Source organism: Chroicocephalus ridibundus, chromosome 4, assembly GCF_963924245.1.
Source record: "Chroicocephalus ridibundus chromosome 4, bChrRid1.1, whole genome shotgun sequence".
Taxonomy (NCBI): domain Eukaryota; kingdom Metazoa; phylum Chordata; class Aves; order Charadriiformes; family Laridae; genus Chroicocephalus; species Chroicocephalus ridibundus.
In genome coordinates this window covers 12832147-12854306 of record NC_086287.1, presented here as the reverse complement: position 1 = coordinate 12854306, position 22160 = coordinate 12832147, and the positions used below count along the sequence as shown (strand labels likewise).

Below are 22160 nucleotides of genomic sequence, written 5' to 3'. Positions count from 1 at the left end.
CTTTCTTGTGTATGTATGTATGAGGGTAAGTACACATTTGAATACGCAGTTAGAAACTGGTGCCTGTTTAAAAAAAGTCTGTAAGAAATTAAAAGCTTGAACTGCCCTTTTTATGCAAAACTGCCCTTGTTCCTTTCACAGATTTTAAAGATTGCATTGGAGTATATTTTTTGTTTTCAACTAAGTTTTTGCTTTCAAGTTAAGAGGGCTTTTTAGGCCATTTCATTCCACACCAAATGTCTTATTAAGACACTTAGGAATATATATATATATTTTAATGTCTGTTACTTTTTTCCTATAATCAGATACAAAAAAATCTCAAATAATCCTCTATAATGTTCTGGCAGGTATTATTGAGGAAAATTATACCTAAAAATCTCACAAATATTCATAAAATTTGGTACAACTAAATTCTCTGAAACAAAAAAAACCAAACCCTCTTGTGATCAAAATATCTATCACTAAAAATTCTTGAAAGTGATGGTTTCTCATTCTGCACATCTTAAAGCTGCAACCTAGGCTGAGAGGTAACAGTTCTAAAGTATTTTCTGGATGCTATTGACTTTAAATTTTCTTTTACAAAGAACTGTAACATTCCTTTACTGAAAGTATTCCACTGAAATCAATCTGTGTAAAAAATAGGGCTTTTTTCTATCTATATGATATTCTCTTGCTGTGGATTATTATGATCCAAGAGTCTAGAAGGAATACCTTAATTCTAATACCTTTAAAGGTCCTGAAACTTATCCAGTATCAGCATTTTTCACTTGAAATCTCTTCTGAATATAGGCTTCCTCATCAGATATCAAAACAATACACAATTCTCAAAAAGTACATAATAACCGAGCACTTAAAAAATGCAAAAATTTTACTAACAAAATCACAGAAACACAGAAACTTCAGAGTTGGAAGGGACCTCTAGAGATCATCTAGTCCAACTCCCCTGCTAAAGCAGGATTGCCTAGAGCACAAATACATGAATGAAGTGGAAATCAAGATTTTGCTCATATATAGGGAGGACACCTGTCAGTAATTCATAGTATTTGAACACTGGCCTCCTAAAAAGAAGATGGGCATAAACCACTTTCTAGTGTAGATACCCATCCAACAGTAGACCCATTGATAAAGCCAAAACAACATATTATGGTTATATTGATTTTTTTTTTGTTCTATTAAAAAAAAAAATCAAGAATACATTGGCTGTAAAGCACAAGATCGTACAGTCTCCTAGGGACTACTAATGTGATACAGTATTGTATAGCTAATATAGGTAATCTTCATGCTCAAATATAGCGTTAAGCTGCACATCTGTTAGATTTTTATCTTTGCGACTGTAAGAAAGGGACTTTGGTAAGTGTCTTCAATTTACAGAAAATTTTGGATGTCTAGTCAGCATAACTTTTTTTTCTTGATGACATTTCTTGATAGTTTCTTCTAAGAACACAAGTTCACATACATTATGTTAGAACACAAGTCAAAACTCAGCACTGAAGTTCCATTAAAGTTCAACTTTTCTACCTAATAGAGTATGTTCTTGGCAGCTAGAAAAATATGGTCTGTGTTTCTTTAAAATTTGGGGGTGGAGGGGTAGTACAACAACAAGAAGTTTGTCACCTGAACTCAACTTCAATAAGCCTGGAGTTCACAAGTTCTACCTTCCTCCCAAGGTTTTACTCGGCGACAAAGAGATTATACTCAAAAGGCAACACTTAATGGAATAAAAAGGGGGGGAAAAAAGAAGAAATAAACCAATTTTTTTTTTTTTAATTTAAACTATTAAGCCATGATGATACAGTTTGTGAGGCTTTTTTTAGTCTGCTTTTGCTGCATATTAGTGGCTGCAGATAAAGCTTCATTTTGTACTCCACAAAGGCATTACCCATTGTAGCTTAATCAGCACCAATATCATTTGATCTTTACGATTACTATTTTTAGCAACTATTTCCCATGTATAAATTTGATGCAACACAAAAGAATATTTACTGCAAACATGTTTTTACTACATTCCACTAGTTACTACATTTTAACTGGCCATGGAAGATGAATTTGAAACGTTCAATGTGACATGGTTGCACCAGATGCAGCCCCAGCTTTGCTGAGTTAGACAAAAGCATTACTTTATTTGCAGAACTTATGAAAGTGACCAAAATTGAGAACATCTAAGTGCATCTCTCTCAACCAGCAGCTCTTGTAAGGAATAGCAGGAAAAAAACAGTACGGACACTGGGAAATAACCACCCTTCTCTGTGAGTCTGAAGAAGGACAAATGAAAGCCATCACCAAAGCAAGGAGACAGGCCGGTAGGGGCAAGGAAAGCTCACTCGCCAACTGCTCACGTAACAAAAGGGATAAGAAGCATTGTCTCTCCAGTCTGACAGTCCCTGTCACATCTCCAAGTTCCTTGGAAAACCAGTTAAAAGCAGCTGTGAATGCTTTTAACTACATCCATTACTGCCCTGCAATCTATCATTGGCTGCAATCCCTGCACAAGGGAACGCCTCAGCAGAGCAGCAGAGAAGCAAGTGCAGGGGACAGATCTACTGCACGTCCTGTCTGCGCATCTGGGACAAGTCCAAACACCTACAAGAAACCCGCGTTGGAAAGATGCGATGGTTACCTAATGGAACAAAAATAGATGTCCTTAACTTCAAGCTGAACCTGTGATTTTCAATGGACTGAATCTCTGTCTAAAACTTATTTCTAAATTCTCTCAGCCATTTTCTGAATGCATAAAGAGCAGAAAGTCACCTCACCAGAACAGGCCATGTTTCAGCAGAACTAGGAAAAAAAGAGACTAGGAATCTTGTGTGCTTGCACATGAAAATAAAGTTATTTTCATTTCTGCAAGGTATCTCCAATGCAAAAGAATATACCACAATGACAGTATTTGCCTTGTCCTCTGTAATCGGAGTTTATATAAAATTATGTAAATAACTTACAAAAACTAATAATACAATACTAAATAACATGACACGAAATAACCAAGGTAATTTCTTGAGGTATCTTTCACAAAAGCCAGTTTTAAATGAGAACTTCACTGGTTCTTACTCTTTCACTTTCCTGAATGAAAGCTTCACAGCCTAAGAAATATTAAATTTATACCTAAGGGGAGGTTCTGAAATTTTAGGGTGGTTTATTCTGTTGGGGCTTTTTTAGCATAATAGAAGTGCTCTTCCATTGAGAAGCTAATCACCAATATTGACCAACTTCTTGAAAACAGGCTACTCAGTTTGGAAACATTTGGAAACTCAGTTGGAAATGCGAGTTTGGAAACTCAGTTGGATAGTGAAACCCAGGCTAACCACTTCCACTCGCTGAAAAACTTGTACAGACCAGACAACTTCCCTGGTAGAAGTTGTTTTCCTTCCCTCTCTTTTTCTTCTTCTTCTTTTTTTTTTTTTTTTTTTTTTTTTTAAATACTCTGTATACAATACCGAAGGACTTTAAATAAAAAAAATCAAGTGTACAATATCTGAGATTTTCTTATTTTCAAGATGATAGCCACTAACTCAATACAACATTATCACTCTACATGTACTTTGAAACATATGTTTTCGGGAATACGATCAATATAAGGACTGTGAAGGAAATTTTCACCTGCTAAAATCAAACAAATAGTAAGACTTTTGATTACTTTCCTTTTTTAAACTATTTAAACCACTAATTAAATTATCTGACCAAGCCACGAAGGTGTTGTTTCAAGTCTTGGATGTTGTTTACAGAAAACAAACAGCTCCAAATAACAGCCAGAGCCCAGTTTCCTCATGCTACAAGACACAATCGTGTTGTCCGTAACCTTGAACTGCATACTGGTCTTCAGACTCCACACTACATCCGATGCTAATTTGTCAGGGCATAAATAGACAACATGAGAAACAACAAACAAGTTGATTTTTACAGATTACGCTTTTGCAGTCTACAGACAGACAGACATCCTGTAAAATATTATACATACGCTGGAAAATTTTGAATGAAGGCTTCCTGACCTTCACTGTTTGCAAGTATTTAAAGAATCTGTAATTTGTACTAAATTATCTAACATCCTACATCAACAAATGTATCATTCTGCCTGCTTCCTGTTGTTCTAGAATTTAAGTATTTATTTAAGCATGATTAAAAAAGACCCAAACACAACGTGTACTTGACAAATTGTTAACTGTCCTCTATATTGCATGAAATCAAAATATTATCACTAACTTCTTCAGAATTTTGTAAAGAGTTATAAACATGAGATTTGGAAACTCAACTAGTTGAATACATTATTATGCCAATATGCCATTCTTGAATTACTGGACACAAGAAAAAGCTTAATAGACAAAATAATCCATAACTTAGCCAGACTAATCCAGGAAACGGGTCAACAAAGACTGAAAAGCCTTTCTGAAAGGCCACTGGAGAGTGCATAGTACAAGTTCTGTGCCAGGCAGTATCAAGCTCTAAAGATAACTGGGAAAAAAGTAGAGGAAAACAAAACTCTTTTCATTTTTATTTTTAGATGTAAGGGCATAGCACTGCTAATGAACAAAATACGAGTGTAACAAATAAGAGACAACAATTGTACTCAATACTTATATAGCTAATCCTTGCCAAATTGCATTCATTCGTCAATCCAAAAATTACACGGTATCACCAATCAACTACACACACAAAACAAAAAATTGCTATATCCTTCAGTTCAGGCCCAACTCACATTTAGGAGAGCAAACAGTTCTGTTATTAGAGTAGGACTGCACTGCACACTACATGATTAAATCATAGCCAAACTTGCTCACAAGTGGGGAGCAATTTAGCTGTGCCAGCAGAGAGTTTTGTGAGGGTTAATTTATCCTGCTTTCTGGCTGGGTAACAGAGAACATAAGTCAGATGAGCACCCCAAAAGAATAACTTATTTGGTCTTTGTCAGAGTAAGGAGGAAGAGAAGCAGTCTCTAAAGCACAAGAATTTGTGCTTAGCACTTAGCTCTGTGCTAAGAATGAGCTAAGACTCATTTCATAGAATCATAGAATGTGTTGGGCTGGAAGGGACCTGTAAAGGTCATCTAGTCCCATTATTTCATTAATAAAGCATTTGTACTAATTTCTGGGCACATAAAAGCAAACATGGGTGTGACACACAGTACTGAAATCAAAACACATTTTTAAATAACTTTTGATTTTGGAATTGAAGTGAAGGCAATTCAGTATCTGAACCATGAATGTTGCGTGTTCTTTGTAAAAAGCAGGGCAGAACAAAGGCTTCTCTACAAACCAGCCTTTGGGGAGGGTGGGAAGAGGTAAGGAACAGGAGGACCATACAGAAAGACTAAATAAATGCCATAAAAGCCAACTGATCATTAATCAGCCTGTCAAAGAGACTGTGAAAATGAGTGTGTGTATATATATATATATATATATATATATATATATATATATATATATATAAAAGATGTCTTCTGGATAAATAGACCTACCACTATTGCTCCCCCAAAGTCTAACAATATCAGCTGTGCTCTGTCAAGAGTCAAGCAGACGGTTGTCATCCAAACCCAAAATTACACAGGCACAAAGAAACAGGGATTAAGCGCAGTATACGATCTACTTAGGAAGACACACAGTGATGTCTGTCATTTGCATGTTGATACCAATTCATTATTACTAGTTTCATTAAATCCTTCTGCCGATCTACTTAAAGGAGCAGCAAAAGCCCTCTGAGTCTTCAAACATAACTCTTCCAATACACTGAGTGAACACGAGCAGCATTTTTTTTTTCCAGAGACAATGATACAGCTAAAGACAGTTAATAATAAAATATCTAGATAATAAAGTCTTCATCCCTGAAAGACAGAAGTGCAAAACCACTTCATATGCAGTTTTAAAGCTATACATAACTGAAGTGAGATTTACTTGAGTGTGTTGAGTGAGTTTTCTAAATAAAGCTGAAAAGACGACAGTAGGTAAGACAGAGAAATAATGGTTTCCTATATAGAAAGTACTCACATGGAAGGGAGGTAAACGCCAAATTTACATGAAAGCAATAACTTTGAATTGTTCAAACATAACCTGCGTTACCAATTGAAGGTTTGCAACGGATCATATGTCTGGCTCATACAGACAGCCTTGATAGGTGCTACTAAAAATAGATGTAGTTACTTTATTTTAAATGTTGTTTTTGTATCTGTTCTTTTTTTTACTGAACACACATCACAACCAAAATCCAGTAAAGAGTAAATGCCAAGAGAATGTCAATAAAAGTAAGTTTGCATATAAAATTAAATTCAGAGATGTTAAGCAGCAGATAATCTTCACATAAATCAAATATGAGAATGATTATTTTTTTTCCTATGGGGAGGGTGGCAAGCAATATTTCTCAATATTAAGCTGTTAACTATCATAATAAAACAGAAGTTTTTGTTCTTTTACTGTCTATCCATACACATGCAGGCATTAACATTTGAGTAATAGTCTACTTGCTGAAATACGATTGATTTTCACATCTTACTTCACACATCTCATCTTCTACTCAGTTATTTAGTTATCTAGTAAGACACCGAAAATAGGAAGCTATTTGGTTTGGATGTTTATCCCATAAATATCTAGTATTCCAGCCCTGAGACATTCATAAGTAAAGATAAACAGTTCCCACATTTTTAGACATTTTTATAGGGGAGTTTCCTTCTTTAGAACTGCCCTTTTAAGAAACACGAATTTATTGTTTGTATCAAATTTTTTGTGAAACCTTCTCTCCCACATACATCAAAAGATACATTGGCAAAATAAGCACATGCTATAAAAATTATTTATAGCAGTTAAATTAGCCAAAATTATCCCTCTTTACTCTGATAGCAAATCTAAAAAAATTGTAATTTGATGTGAAGGAGAAATTATTTGCAACTGCTGATTTATTTAGGTAATCGAAACCAGATACTGCAATTTACCAGCTCTCCAAAGTGATTCATATAGATTAAACTGTCCGAAAGTAAAGGGGGATTTTTGTTCAGCCATGAACAGACATTTCAAACTTCATAAAAAGCATTAAAAAATACTTAACCCAATTTTTTTTGAAATTTCACATTAGAAATTAGGAAAATGATTACAACAAAAAAATATTAACCTTTCTGACGACAGATTCAAAGCCATGCCAGGATGAATAGAAAGCAAATTTAAAAACATGACTTTTTAGAGGCTACTGGAATTTATTCTGCATATAAGCTAATTAGCAAAGTATGTTACTTAAAAGGGAAGCAGCACATCAAAATGAAATTACTATATTTATCCCCTCCTTTTCAATCTCGACAATTCAAGAACTGCCTGCGAGTAAAGCCTAAACAACTTGTACACGTTAATGACAGCCTTTTTATGGGACTTAGCCATGTTAGCTAGGTAGCATCAAAAACCTGATATGATGATCTCCACTTACAGATAATCAGCATATCATTATCTTACCTTGAAACCTTAATCTTTATTTACTCATAGGCACAACATTGAAACCAGAATTTCTGAAAATATAAAGGTATATGCTAAAGGTATGCAATATTTCACTTTCACCAATATGAGAAGCATACGGAAACACTTAATGACTTTTTACCTTGATGATGGATATTTTTGTCATCTTTGCAGCTACAGCAAGTCTCGAGTGATTTGAATCAAACTACAATGATTAATTCCAGATAAATATATGGCTTATTTATTTACATAAAATTTTAATTGCAAGTATTTCACTCACAGCTAAGAATAAAGCCGACAGGCAAAATAGAGAATTAAAATCACAAAATTATGGGTAGCTGCAATATGAAAAAGAACAGCATAACATATGGAAAAGACTGCCATGTACAATGGACTGTAAAATATTCTTAGTAGAAATACTACAAATTAAATCCTGATGGAGCAAGTGGATACCCATAATTTGACTGGATTCATTTAAAGCAGAAAAATGTCCTTTAACAAAATGTCCTTTAAAAAAAACAATGCAGTATGACAGTAATAACCATTATGATCCTTAGAAAGAAAATATCCAAGAATGAGAAGAGTATTGTCATTCTTGAAGCGTACACAGGAAAAACGGTCAAGGATACACAAGAAATTGCAAACATATCTGTTTCCTGCCTAAGGACTACAAAGTCTTTCTCAAGGGACGTAAGTACTGAAGCATTATATTAATGGAATCAAACAAATGCAAAGACAACAAGAACAGAGGGGGCTGACCAGGATATTCTGTTAGAGCTACCTTTAGCCACTGTCAGTTGATATTCATGCAGCATAAAAATCACAGATATTCAATTAAGGAAACTGCAAAACACCATAAGCATGAAAAGTGAAAGAAGTCTCTTTACTTTCTTAAAAGATCACATTTGGATCCTCTGCAAAATATTTAGCGATCTTTAAAAATTCTTTCTTTGTGAAATCACATGAGATTTTCCTGAGCTCCCGAGGTACTGATAACTCAGCCCACATTGCACCTAAATAGCAATAATTTAAACATGATTTTACAAGAACAAACGGAATGAAGTTTCTATAGAACTGTTTTTTCTTTCCTCTTCAGCACAAGTATTAACACCGAAGTTTTGAAATTTAAAGTTTTGCAAGGTCTTATGATTTTTCTATCAAATTTCTTTTGGAATAATGAGAAAAGCTATTTCTGCATTCATACCAGCAAAAGTAGAAAGAAAAGTAATCTGTTCCAAGTAGGATCTGTTTCAGAATTTTCTATAAGCAGAGGTAAGCCTCTTTCGCCTTTTCTTAATTTGTTTATTTATTAGACATTTGGTTTTTAGAGTTTACAGTTTTCTCATCTCTGGAAATAAATAATCTGTTTTTACTCTTCTGAGAGGTGTTTTCTGAAGTCCTACTATAAATAGAATCAAATATCTCAAAAGAAATATTCACTTAAGCATTTAAAAAAAATTAACCTCATTGTTATAAGGCAACAGTAATGTGTAATTTTATTATTTACCATCTTATTTTAAAAGTTTCCTTTTAAAAAACAGCTCAAAAACAGCACTTTATCACATACACAATTTCAAGTTTCTTTACTTTAATGGTAGTATTTACTTATGAGTAATACTTCTGAGATTTATAATGTGCTTAAAATGAACTACTGCATATTTTGTATCATTAAAAGAGGCATTAGCAATATAAGTTTGGACTGGATAAAAAGTAAGCAAGCATCTCATTTCACGTGCTTTGTTGTTCTGCAAAAAAATGAACAGTACAAGGAATATTGGTCCCTGCTTCCCATCATATTTCAGAATCGTGTCTACTGGCGGCTGGCATCACCAGCGTTATACTGGTAATGGCAGAGCTCTCAGTGTATGCACATATGACAAGCAAATGTAAAAAAACTGAACAGCATGTACTGAAGGAGTAGTTTGACATTACCTGACTGGAAGCTGCTCTAATGGCTGTCATTGAAAGGGAAGGTCTTATCCCACCCACGCGCTGCTGCTGCTTTCTTTACACCTGCGTTAAAGCTCACGAGAGCCCCAGGTGAGCTAGTTCAAGCTGGAAGAGGGATGGATCTGTTCTCATGGCACCGCTTTGGTATTAGACTGACAACTGCAGCACCAAACCACAGCCTGAGACCGTTGACAGGAAACAGATGTGGCTTTCTCTCCTTCCACCCTCTGTATATTCTCTGTTAACTTGGTGAGATAAAATAGCTCAGCACGGGTAAGGCAAGCACCACTTTAGTACAGGGGATGGGGGAGAACTGTGCAACTGGAAATGGACATTCACAAATGGGATCGGCTGCCTGGCAGCTGTTGCTGGGGAAATGAAGCCTCAGTGGCTGTCCACAAAGCGCAGTTACTTGGGAGTGCAGAGGAGTCCCTGTACAAAATTCACTATCACAATATCCCTTTATTTCCAACAGCATCTAAAAGAACGCTTTCTTTTTGTTCTGCTGTTGCAGCAGTAAGGGCCCATTAGCAGTAAATGCCACATCAAATCCCTTGGTAATCTATTTGTTCTTTGACAGACTACACAAATCTACTTGGAAAGCTTGAATGGCAAATTCTCTTTTGCTGGGTTATAGAGCTAATCGCAGCTCACTGGCCACTGGGATTTAAACTGAAACTACAACATAAGCCAGCAGCATTCACTCATGCAACATGTGGTGCCAGGTTCCATAGGCTGGAGAGCATACAATTTATTAAGATCAAAGACTGAGTAGAAGTTTCTTGATTATATGCTCCAATAAAACTTAATTTAATTCATACATACTGTTAAATTCCATGAAGGGTACATTTGTTCCCATCACACAATATATAACAACTCACGGAAAGAAAAAAAAAAATATCAAGTGAGTTGGGTAAGATGTTTGTAAACAACCTGACAAAGGTAAAAAAAGTTCTGGTTCATACCACTGAGGTCTCATAACAAACAGAAGATGTGAAAAGGCCCCACACTGATGCTCTGATCTTATGCATCTCCCAGTTATAGGTATCACTGTACTGAAAATGCTGCATTTAGTCGCTTCATACATTGTGCAAATTAAATCTCACTGCTTAGCTGCCCTCACATTATTTCTGAAGTATATTTTGAAGAATGAAGTATTAAAATATAAACAATTCTTGCTCTGTGTTGAAGACACTAGGATTTTCTTAGTCAACAAGTTGAAGCCAGCTCACGTGCTGACTGTGCAGTGACCCTTTCATAATGTTTCCCAGCCATACAAATACACGTATATATTTATCAGGAATGTCTCTTCCCATTTACACAGTAATTCAATATAGTCATCTGTTGGCATGAAGTACACTGCATGAGAGGCTGAACATTCTGTCTCCCCTAAAGCAGAATTAAAATAACAAGAAACTATTACATTACAGAAAATATTCCTCAAAGTGTCAACAAATGTAGTCAAAAGCAAAAATTCTGGGTATTTTAACATATCCTGGATTTAGAAACATAGCACTGAAGGATCCAGCCTTTTACCATCGTGACTATATCAAACAAACTGATCAAGCTTCATCTCAAATGTAGTGATACTGCTTGTCATTACTACCCACAACGGAAGGTGTTTCAGAATTTTTCTCCTCCTATAGTTAGAAATCATCTTTTATCTTCAAGCCTTAATTGACTCATGACCTTTTTGAATTAGTTCGTTCTTGATGCTCACCATTTTCTGTAGCTTAAGTAGGTGTACCCACGAGCTCCTTTCTCTGAACATATTGATGTAAAATGCAGCAAATGGTAACACATATGGTCTATGATACAGAGTAAAATAAAAGGGCAAAATACAGCAGAAAAACCTAGTGTTCAAAAAAAGCTGCCTTTAAAAAAACAATATGAGCAATAATATGACCAACAACTTAAATATTCCTTTCAGATTTTGGGATTTATGTTTTCTAAAGGAGGCTACACTTTTTAAGCAGTAGAACTACTTTTACTTTCATTCAGAATAAAAATGTAAAGCAGAGCCTGTTCTACGAGTATTGTCAGTTTAAAAACTAGCTATCACTAAAGTTAGCTAATTTGAGGAAAATCATAATTAATTTTTTCCCTTTTTGGTTGGATAGGTATTTTCTAATAATCATGGTAAAATTATTTATATTTTAATGTTATAATATAACCGTATAAAACTTATATGAAAGTTATTTACAAAGATTCATTGGTTGGGTTTTTTTAAGTACAAAATGTCAAGTCTTACCTAAAAAATCTTAATCACAGAAGTAATAAGTTCTGGCTCTGCTTCCTATTGTTTTCCTGACATGGTTCCATATAAGATCCATCTGCCTTAGGAATTATTTGAGGTATACCAGATGAGAGTGCAAATCTATAAAATAATAACTGTGACTATAAAAAGTAAAGTCAAAGAGACTTTAACGGGTAGCCATGAATAGCCCTGCTCAGCAAAACACTGAAAAAAATAAATTGCTGTAGACTCAGAGGTCTTTTGATAGAGCTGAACAAGAATGGGCTGAGCTACACATCAAAATGGACTGTTAGCCATGCACCAAAATATTACATTTACAGACATTAAACTAAAAGCTTCTTGCGTATTTTTTCCCCACAGCCTGAAGAAATACTCAAACTCCCAAACATTAATATGCATCAGTTGTTCCACAATTCGTGTCTACATGACCAACCTGATCTAACTCTAAAGTGGGCCTACTTAAGAGTCTGGGGTTGGACCTTTTAACTTTCAGCCATCCATTCATAAATAACCTAAATTATTTACAGTTCTATACAAGCTCCTCCATCATGGTAAGAGACAAGGAATTCGGGCACCTAACCCCTCTGTGAAGGATCAACTGCCAGATCATTCAAGATGACCAGCTTTCCTTTCCCTGAGTGCAAACTACTGCAGATAACCTGGCACCGACCGTGACTGCCGAGTGTTACTGCTGTAAGTTCACACACCACAAATGCCCAGCCTAGCTGTGTACTGGGCCAGCAGAAGTTTCTGGGTTTAATCATTCTTAAAAAGAAAAAAGGTAAAATTTATTTTAAGTTATTAACAATAATATAAACTGAAGTAATTAGCAGCTAAACAAATATTATGAGCTGCCACTTACCTATGCTTTTATATGAATAATTATCCCCGTGTTTAACTACGGACCAAGTCCTATACCATGCCACTAGACAACATGCATCTTTTGACTTAAGCCAGCATAAAGTTATTCTATGGTGAACTCTACTGTCTTCTGAAACTGAAGAATTATTTAAGTAGTTCCATTCACAGTACTGGAAGATACCGGGCTCTTTCTTAAACAACTATGTAGTCCAGAATACAGTTCCTCTACATGACTTACACATTCTAAAAAGCTAAAAGAACCATCACCAGCAAAAATTAAAGACTATCTGTGAAGGAGCAACAAGGTAGTTTATGCTAGCTCAGCAAAAAGAAAGTCAAATTCCGGGGTCACTGAGAAGGGAGATTAAAACCAATATCCGCAAGCGTAAGACTGCACAATTGGGCTGTGCTCCTAGGAAAGGAGAAATATCTGCATCCTGCTTGCTACTGACTATCAGAAATGCAAAATGGTGTTTGGATCCAATTATTCTAGACAATTTCCACCTTGGTATTTAAGCCCTCCCTTATTATACAAGAAGAAAATAAGTTAAGTACTTATGATAGGCAGTATCTTATGATCTTGCATGAGTGTGAACTCTTTTCCTAAGCATTCAGGTTCTCTTGCTCTTAAACTACATGTGACACACAACTAAACTTTTCAGCCTTTCCCCTATATAGTTTAACCATAACAGACTTGTAAACCACTCACCTTTGACAGCACTGCTAATATTGCACTCTTTTGGTATATATGGGTCTACTAATTTGCAAACTAACTAGTGACAGTCAGTAGACTAAAAGATCTTTTTCTTCAGCAAGATACCTCACACTTGAACTTTTCGGCTGCCCAGTGGTGTTGAGCTCTGACTCAGCACAGTGGTTCTTTGTATTTAGAACCAAAACAAAAAATTAAGAGATCTCCACCAGATCATTTCTCTGCATTCTCCATAGGTCAACAGCTGCTGAACTGCGGGATGTTTATCTTTGTGATACATAAACAATCATGCTCCAGTAGCTCACATCATAATTTCTGAGGTACTGTGTTGGGAAACAATAAAGCGTTGGAAAGGTTGTTAACAGATGAAGCCAGCTTTATTGCGGAAGGCTGAAAGCCTGACCAGTGTGCATATTTTAAGACGAAGAGAGATCTCTTTTCTCAGGATCAGACTATATCAGGCAGGTAGTGGTGCACGACTACATCTCTTGTAGGACTTGCAAAGCTCGATTTTTAGTATCACAGGGATCAAAACTTATTGTGAAGAACTAATACCAAAATATCAACTTTCTCCAGACTTTTTGAAGGTAAACAGTGAAAATTGAAGAACCATCAGCTGCCAGAGACCAGCAATGGCACACTGCTCCATAACAGAAGGCAAGGCAGGTATGGAAACAAGGTGGCAAGGGGCAGTAATATCACCAACAAGTGGTGGACTGCCACACCACCCAGAGAAAGATAAGTTGGGTAGGTCTGCTGAGAGCAGCTAGGTTCAGCCAAAAGTCAAGATAGCCAGACAAAACCATAGTGATGAGAAAGGTCTGAGGTCAAGCCAGGAATTCAAGTCAGCACGGTAGGGACAGGATCAGGTCCAGCAATGGCAGCCAAGTCAGTCACAGTGATCACCAGGCAAGTTCACAGTCATGAAGAAGACCTGAGATCAAGCCAGGATGTCCGGTTCATGGGTGAGGACCTGGGTCACAGAGTCATGCTGCCTGGCACAAGCATTGCTGCAACACGGCTCAGGCAAGGACCAAGGGTATGGCCTGAGCTTAAGTACAGCATCCAAGCAAAGAGGTCAACAGGCCCCTCGTTCTTAGGTCTTTCGCATAGCTCTTTCCTCAACAGCCTGAACCAAGGCTGAACAGCTGTGCTACATCAACGCTGACCTTGAGCACAGGCAGCTCAGCCCTGCAAGGAGGGGTGCCGGGGGCTGTTGATGCGCTCAGGGCCCTGACATCAGCTTTCAAAGGAAATACTTACAAGAACCAAGGACAGAGCCTGCTGAGCCGCCAGCCTAAGCAGAGGCCCAGGCTTCTGAGAGCTAAATGTATGCTGAATGTTATTGGCGCAACTACAGAACCATTTGAAAAAAATATGTGGGTTTTAATGAGTTAATCAAAATTGTAAAGTGCAAGCCTGTCAGTTTAAAATCCCTCCGCACATACAAATATCTACATCCAAATGGAGATGGAACAGCGTACCTTCATTAAAAAAAGAATTAAAGTAATGCTGTTGTAATTAGGTAAGATCTTCCCCCCGAACAAATTTTTGAACACAGAAAACAATTTTAGTATATTCATTATCAAAACAAAAATATTAAAGAAAATCCCATCGTCCTTCATTATTTTCTAACAAATCAAATGACTGAAAAATGAGAAAAAACATAATTTATTTTACTTCTGTAAAAATTATAAACAGGTATGACAGTTAATATATGAGCCCATCATTTTGTTATAAATGGATTTATCACTATACAGTTTTGGTTCCATGACTGTTTAAACCAAGAAAAATCATCACTGTCAATGTCCCAACCATGGAAACGTGTGGAAAATCATTCACTTCTATTTGCTTGCTTAGTGTTAATTAATTAATTTTAAGCAGCTCTCTGTGGTATCAGAGAAGTATCTGCTCAGGTGCAAAAGAAAGGTGGGAATAACCAAACAGGGAGAAAGGACAGACAATACCCAGAACCTCTCAGACCCAAGTCACAGTGTTGAATTTTGGAATTGTATAGCCATATTAAAAAAAAAACATGTTGCCAGTTCTATTAATACTGGAGTGGAGCATTTTAAACTGTTTGTACTGAAGTACTTCCCTGCTCATCCACTCTGTTATCATCCCATGCTTCTGCCCTAATATTTATATTTTGTGCAACTGTAACAATCTTTAGAAGTTTAATCAACCAATCACTTGTGACATCTGGAATTACTGATAATTAATGACACTGCGGTCTTCAAATATACTATTTATAAAATATTTGTTTTAGAGGCTTTATATACTGCCTAATGGTATACGCACAATATCTAGATTAAAAGTATTTAAAGATATGGAAAAGGACTTAAGGATAATGATGCTTAACACTTTCATCTAAGTTACACCATAGGTTGGACAAATAAAAGACAAGCTTGCCAAGCAACCTGGCTCAACCAAGCACTAACATTCATCTTCTTCCTCTTCCATCTATTTAATCTCTATTCTACACAGCCCTGAATTCAAAAGCGCCCTTACCTCGTGTCTTCATCCAGAAGATTCAAAGTAGAATTTACTTCAAAGTTTCATTTTTGCCGTTTAAAAAATTACTTTCTTTGTAACACCGAAAGACAGTCTGAGTTCTACTGAAAATACTTGAGTGGTGAAGTAAAGACATGAGGCAGAAAACCAGCACAGACAAATGAAATGGAACAGAGGAAATAAGGGGATAGAAAAACAGCCCGTATAAGAGACTAAACAAGAAGGAAAGGAAGGAAAACCTCCTTTGTCTTTGATTACAAAGTTCTTGTTTTGCTGTTCAGGTCCCCAGTGTAATTTTGTGCCTTCGGTTCTTTGGAAAAAACTGCCCACTGGGAAGATGGAGATGTAGGTCTCAGACAGAAATGACTGAATATGGCAGTGCTGAAAAACCATACTGCCAGCAGAACAGAGAAGGCAAGTTGGGTTGGAGTTTGGAGAAATGAAAAGAGCTTGAGGCAGAAACACAGGAATGTACTGTTAATAAAGTGAGAGAGAAGAGAAATATAACCAAAATCTCCTTTGAGCCTGAAGAAGGCTACTGTGTTTTGAAGCTTTTATAGATACCTACTATCTTACTAACAGACAGCGAGAAACAGAAGAGTACTGAAAGTCTTCTAGCTACCACAGATTATTTTAAAAAGTAACTTTATGATTGCTGTTTTTCCAGCTAATCCTTGTTGATGAAATAATTTTTAGGTGTAGCGATCCAGCTACAGGCCTGGCTTTTATCACATTATTCCCATATACTTATTTTTTAAATAAAAAAAGAATGTATGATGTAAAATGTCAAACACTGCTGTTCCTTATTATTAAGCTTAAAACCTTTGGGGATGTTTTTCCCAACCGTAGTTTAACGCCTAAGTAAAAATAAGGTCTATTTCCAGATATGCTGCGAACTTGGTAATACAGGGAGGGTCATCCGCTGACACAGTATTATCCTGCCAAGCAGAAAAAGCATGATGAGACTACTATTGCACAATATTTCTCAAAATAAATGTTGAAATTACTTTTGTATCTATTCATAGTGGTAAATTTTGTCTTGCTGCCCATCTTCTTCAAAGAAAGAGCTATTTTTAAAAAGGTGATTTATAGAGTTCACAAATATTTTTCTAGCTACTCTTCAATTTTCTATTAATAATTTAAATAGGATTAAGTGCCTTGTACCAGAAGAGAAATAAACGAACATGTCGTTATTTGACAAACAGCCTAGTCAATATTTGTGTCCTGAACACAAGCATTTGATGATAACAGCTGTCATTAAAGTAATTATCCAACACCACATTGGACAACAGAAGTAGAATGCTTTTGCTCAGGTTCATAGAGACATATATGCATGAAGATCCTGTTCAAATGGAATGAGAGAAACAGAGCAAGTGTGAATATCATTACAAAAAGCACAAAAAACTTCTGACAAGCTCTACTATGATCTCCAGAGGAAAGGATTAGTCCTTATCTTAGAAAAATAAACTTTTTCAAAGGGATGAGCTAAGAGGTTCTACCACTCGTCCTTCCGGACTCACTGCCTTTGATTCTTCGTAAGACTACATGAAAAGTGAGAATAAATAAGAATTTATTTAAAACAGCCAGTTTATGTTTCCATGTTTCAACAACCATTGCAAATAGTCATATGTAGCTGTATTAACAACTCTTTTTTAGTAAATCTGAACAGAAATTTAGCACTAACAAACCTTATCCTTAAGAAGACGATGATAGTCCACCATCTACATGTGAAAAGAACTATGTGCTATTCTGTAAAGTGATGTACGCTATGAATATGAAAACATTTTTTAATTTGTGTCCTTAGAGATACAAAGTGATTCTACCTTTGTGCTGTATCCCCAGATACTTAGACACAAAAAATTTGAAAGGGACGTCAACTAGAAACTGAGACACACTAGGGGGTAGGGGAGGGGGGATGGGGAGAGAGAGAAGGAAAAAAAGAAGAATTAACACCAGGGAAAAAAAAGCAGTGATCAGAAATAGGAGATAGGAAAAGTCAGTCGCGTAAGTCTCTTTTGCAAAGGGTTCAAGTAGCTGCTTAAAAAAAATTTTAAAAAGCTACTGCCAACTTATTTGCTTATTGCTTAACTAATTTCAGGCCTGTTCCCAAGCAATTACTACTGTCCTCATCATGCCAAAGAATAGGAGAGAGACAGGAAGAGGACCTTCACGAGACCATTAGACAAGCTGTTGCTAATAGTTTTGATAGTCTCGTAAAAGACAAAATTATGCCACAACAGAAAAGAAGGCATATTGAGACAATTCTTTTTTTTCTGCAAACTTGTATGATCTCTTCAGGGAAACAGGATGTAAGTCTACAGCTTCTCTTTGTGAAGATTTGCCAAGTTTTACAATCACAGACTTTCTTTTGTCTCTCTCTTCTTCAGGCCACCTGAAGTGCCACTAACCAGAATTCTGAGCAATGATTAAGATTTCCTTTAATATCTCCCTTTCTCTCCCCCTCCTTCTGCTGATTTTTGTATCCTTTTGTGTACCATAACTTGAAAGGGCACCTGGTAAGCATGGGTTTAATGACTCTTGTAGTTCTTACAAGCCACCAAAAAGCAAGAAAGACTGGACCTCCAAGGCAGAAGAATAGCAAAATCATAGAAATCAGACCGTTTACAGAAAAAAGGCTAAAAAAAGCCTTTTAAAGGGAAAAGAAAAATGAGATGGTAGACAAACACAATTTCAAAATATAAAGGTAAAGGATCATTGATTGATAGCACAACAATCTAGCAGTCCTGCTTACACTCCAAATTCTTCAATACTCTGCTATAGTATCTTTAGGAAGTTACGTGACATCCACCTGTATATATTTATGCATTAATAAAACGTGGTTAATAATATTAACTTAAATCCTGTGTGTGTGAAACCAATTTTAAATTCTCGTATGAAGGTTTATAATTCAGTTTTATACACAATGAGTGGAATTAAAAAAGCTAGCTCTGCAAATATGCTCTACAATTGCCCAAACCAGACTGCCTCAACTTAGGTATCACATACCGTACTTATAGAACAAACATACCGTACCACGTGGTATCTCATACTGTACTTACAGTACCTCAGACCATATTTTATATCTTCAGAGAAGGGAAAGAGTTGTTGGGCTTATCTATGTTTAAAAATTGCCTGCAGTCTGGTCAGAGCACTTTTCATGAACCTTGACATAATAAGCCACATAAAACCTCAGGAACTATGGTAAGAATAAGTAGCATCTATACCATGTTAGCTGTGTTTTTTAATTTAAACTGCTACCAACAAAATAACAGTATTCCTTTTGGAATAATATTCTTTTTGGAAGCATACAATTAAATCTTATCAGTACTAGATGGCATTGTGCTCATCAGATCTGATACTGCTTCCTGTGACATAAGCTCTACTGCTCTTCACTATTCTTTTTTTCCAGTTTGCATCCATTCTTATTGTCCATTTATGAGAAGAACGGATGATGACACATATTCTGAAGCCATTTGATTACTTGAGACTAAACATAAGGTTTACTTGTTCAGAAAAGATTATTAACTGCGCCCTTATGCGTGGCTGCTATGAGTTTGTAATTCAAAGCTACTTCACAAACCAAGGGAAAGAAGATTAACAGAGTGTTAAAATTTAACGAGAGAAACAAGATTAGTATTGAGGTACCCAGGAAACAGTGACACAACCTTGTAATTGTAATGAACAAGTAAGCATTTGATGAGGATTGTGTTAGATCACCTTCTTGAAAGACAGAATAACAGATAACAAGAGAATAATATGAATTCCACGTAGTTACCATTATCAGTACATAGTGTCTTTTCTACTAGCCGTTTCAGTTACACTAGTTTTATTATTAACTTCCTTGGGGTTTTTTGGAGTTTACACAGTATCCAAGGGGTGGGCAATCTTTTCACTTGAACGTTTTTGTAATTAAACAGAGGCTAGGCTCACTTCTACTCGCAGTGCACTTACAGATAGTAAATATTGGAGATAACTTACTACAAGCAAGATGTACAAAAAGGTTATATGAATGTCTGATTAGGGGATAAAAGCACTATTAGTCATTCTTTCATTCAAAAGAAATTAATATTTACCGTGTAACTTTCTTGGCACATGATTTGATCTGAATGAGAACAGAAAATACCTCACTGATTTAAAAAAAGAATTTTTTTTCAAAGCAGACCTAGACATACCCAGTTGCTGAAAGAGAAGAGCCACACTGGTGCCTGTAACAGGAAGGCTATCATGTAGAGGAGTCTGTATCAATTGTCGGTCTCCAGCTCCCAAAGAAAACAATTTCTGTAGAAAGAATTTTTTTAATTAAGTTTAATTTATGTAGAATAAATGCTAATAGTTGTCACTACAATGATAATGATGGTATCACACAGATAAGTGATTCATCCTGCAAAAAGCATTTATTTTGTATACAGAAGTTTAAAGTTAGTAAGAATAATTTAATTCACCAATAGAGATCTGAAATATGATTTGAGGAAAATGATATGTTTCCTTGAATGTGTAGCATGTAGCACTACTTCCTTGCATTTCCACTGAACTAGTTAAATAGTTATGTCTTTGAGGGCATTCGATATTACATTTTCAATAATACGTTAAAAAAAACTTCCAGGAAAAAAAACCAAAACCAAACAACAACAAAAAAGTTTAAAACCCATTCAAATCATAAAAACACATATTATTTTCTAACTGAAGTTCTACTGTCTGCATGCATGTTTTAAGTATGAACATACTTGTGATATATGGCTGTTGAAGAGGCCACTTCTGCTACTCCTATATTCCTGCTCTGAATATTAAAGTAGAATTAAAACTTTGGTCACCTTTCCAGCATAAGAACATACATCCCTTGAGGGAGGCAGGAAATGGGAGTGAAAGGAATGCGTTTGTGTATCACATCCCAAGAAGCACTGTAACTGCAAAATAACCTTGCTTTCCTCTTGAGTAAATCCACATGACATTCAAGCAGCGGGTGGTTTCAAGCGGTTACCTTTCAGCACTAACTATGAAGGGGTGGGAGGCATTTCTGTACAAGCCCCTAGTGTGGTACATGGCAGGAGATGTTGAATGTATGAAGATAGCAAGCTCAGTTGCTGCACAGCAGATGTGTGAAACCAAAGTGCTGCACAGTAAAACCAAGCAAGACCCTGAGCTGTAGCAGAAATTTCTTCCCCAGCACTTTAGCAGCAGACCCGGATGCAGGTCAATGACTAATTTCGCAGTAGATTGTTTCAACAGTGGACACATGAATAACCTGGGAGGGTCCTCAAGGACTTCTCAAGACAAACATCAGAAGAGTGTCCTCATTCTAGGATATATAATGCCCTGGAAGCATGAAGCTTAAGAGAGAACCGAAAAACTTAATTTCTGGTTAAAATGGTAGCTTGACACTAGCAAATTTAAGTTCATAGGTTCAAGTGGATCACCAAAAACTGTAATATGAGTAGTTTTCCACTGGCAAAGAGGGTTTCTGATAGGGAGATACAATCTAATTACTCCCCTTCAAAACCAAAAAGTTTGGGATGCAAAACCAGACAGACGGGGTTGCCTGGAGAGCAGTAAGGTAGATCTTGACTAAGCTGAGAGGACATTTTGCCACTTATAACACTAAGAGAAATTCGAAAGCAGTCAGAGCTATGGGAAAAACAGAAAAGAATTAGGGATTTGTATGATTTCAAGAAGGTTGATAATCCATAGGGTGGGTGGGAAGTGTGAGAAAATGTGTATGAAATCAACTTTAAAATACTGCCACATTTGCTTACTTAGTTTCCAGATAAGTTTCCTGATAAGGACTACAATTTCCCAGTAGTGTCACAGCATAAAGTGAATGGCAAGCAAACCAGATTGAATTGGCTTGTCAGAAACCCACAAATGTATACGAATAATTTATTTAAAGTAAATCAACAAACAAACCTGACTTTCTGCTCACAGAAAAAACACAGATAAAAAAGCAGAAAGAAGTGTAGATGCTGGAAAACTTTTTTCTTGCTTTTGAATGCATGGACCACCTGGAATATTTAATTACCGCCGAGAAAACCATGTCCAAGTTACTTGTTTAGCATTTTTACAAAATTAATGAAAATATAAATTTAAAAGAGTTACCAAAGAAAAGACCAGTGAAATCCTAAACTGCATCAAGGAAAAGACACAGGTAAATGAACTGAAGTGAAGGACATGTTAAAAAATGGCAAGGAAAAAGAGTCTTTAAAAAAATCTGTAGCAAGCAGAACTATTCCCGAATGTACATTATTATTAAAAACTGAACTTATACAAACTGCTTGATTTGTTACTGTGCCTTGTAAAAAGCCAACTCAGTGACAAAATTAACCCTTTGACCTTATCCTGGAATGGAATTTTTGCTGTCTTTAGAAGACAGGCCACAGGGAAAGCACTCACAGGCCACAGGGAAAGCACTCAGCTGAACTATGATCTTTTTTTTTTTCTTCAAAAATATTTC

General features: G+C 36.1%; 1 protein-coding gene across 5 annotated transcripts in view; it reads right to left on the bottom strand.

Annotated features, from left to right (window-relative positions):
- Positions 1-22160, bottom strand: part of SBF2 (SET binding factor 2) — a 269874-nt gene that overhangs the window by 119796 nt on the left and 127918 nt on the right. For all 5 annotated transcript variants that reach the window (XM_063332267.1, XM_063332268.1, XM_063332270.1 and 2 more), the window contains exon 6: positions 19888-19993. In XM_063332267.1, coding sequence (XP_063188337.1) covers positions 19888-19993 — 106 coding nt within the window. The remainder of the gene's footprint in view (positions 1-19887; positions 19994-22160) is intronic.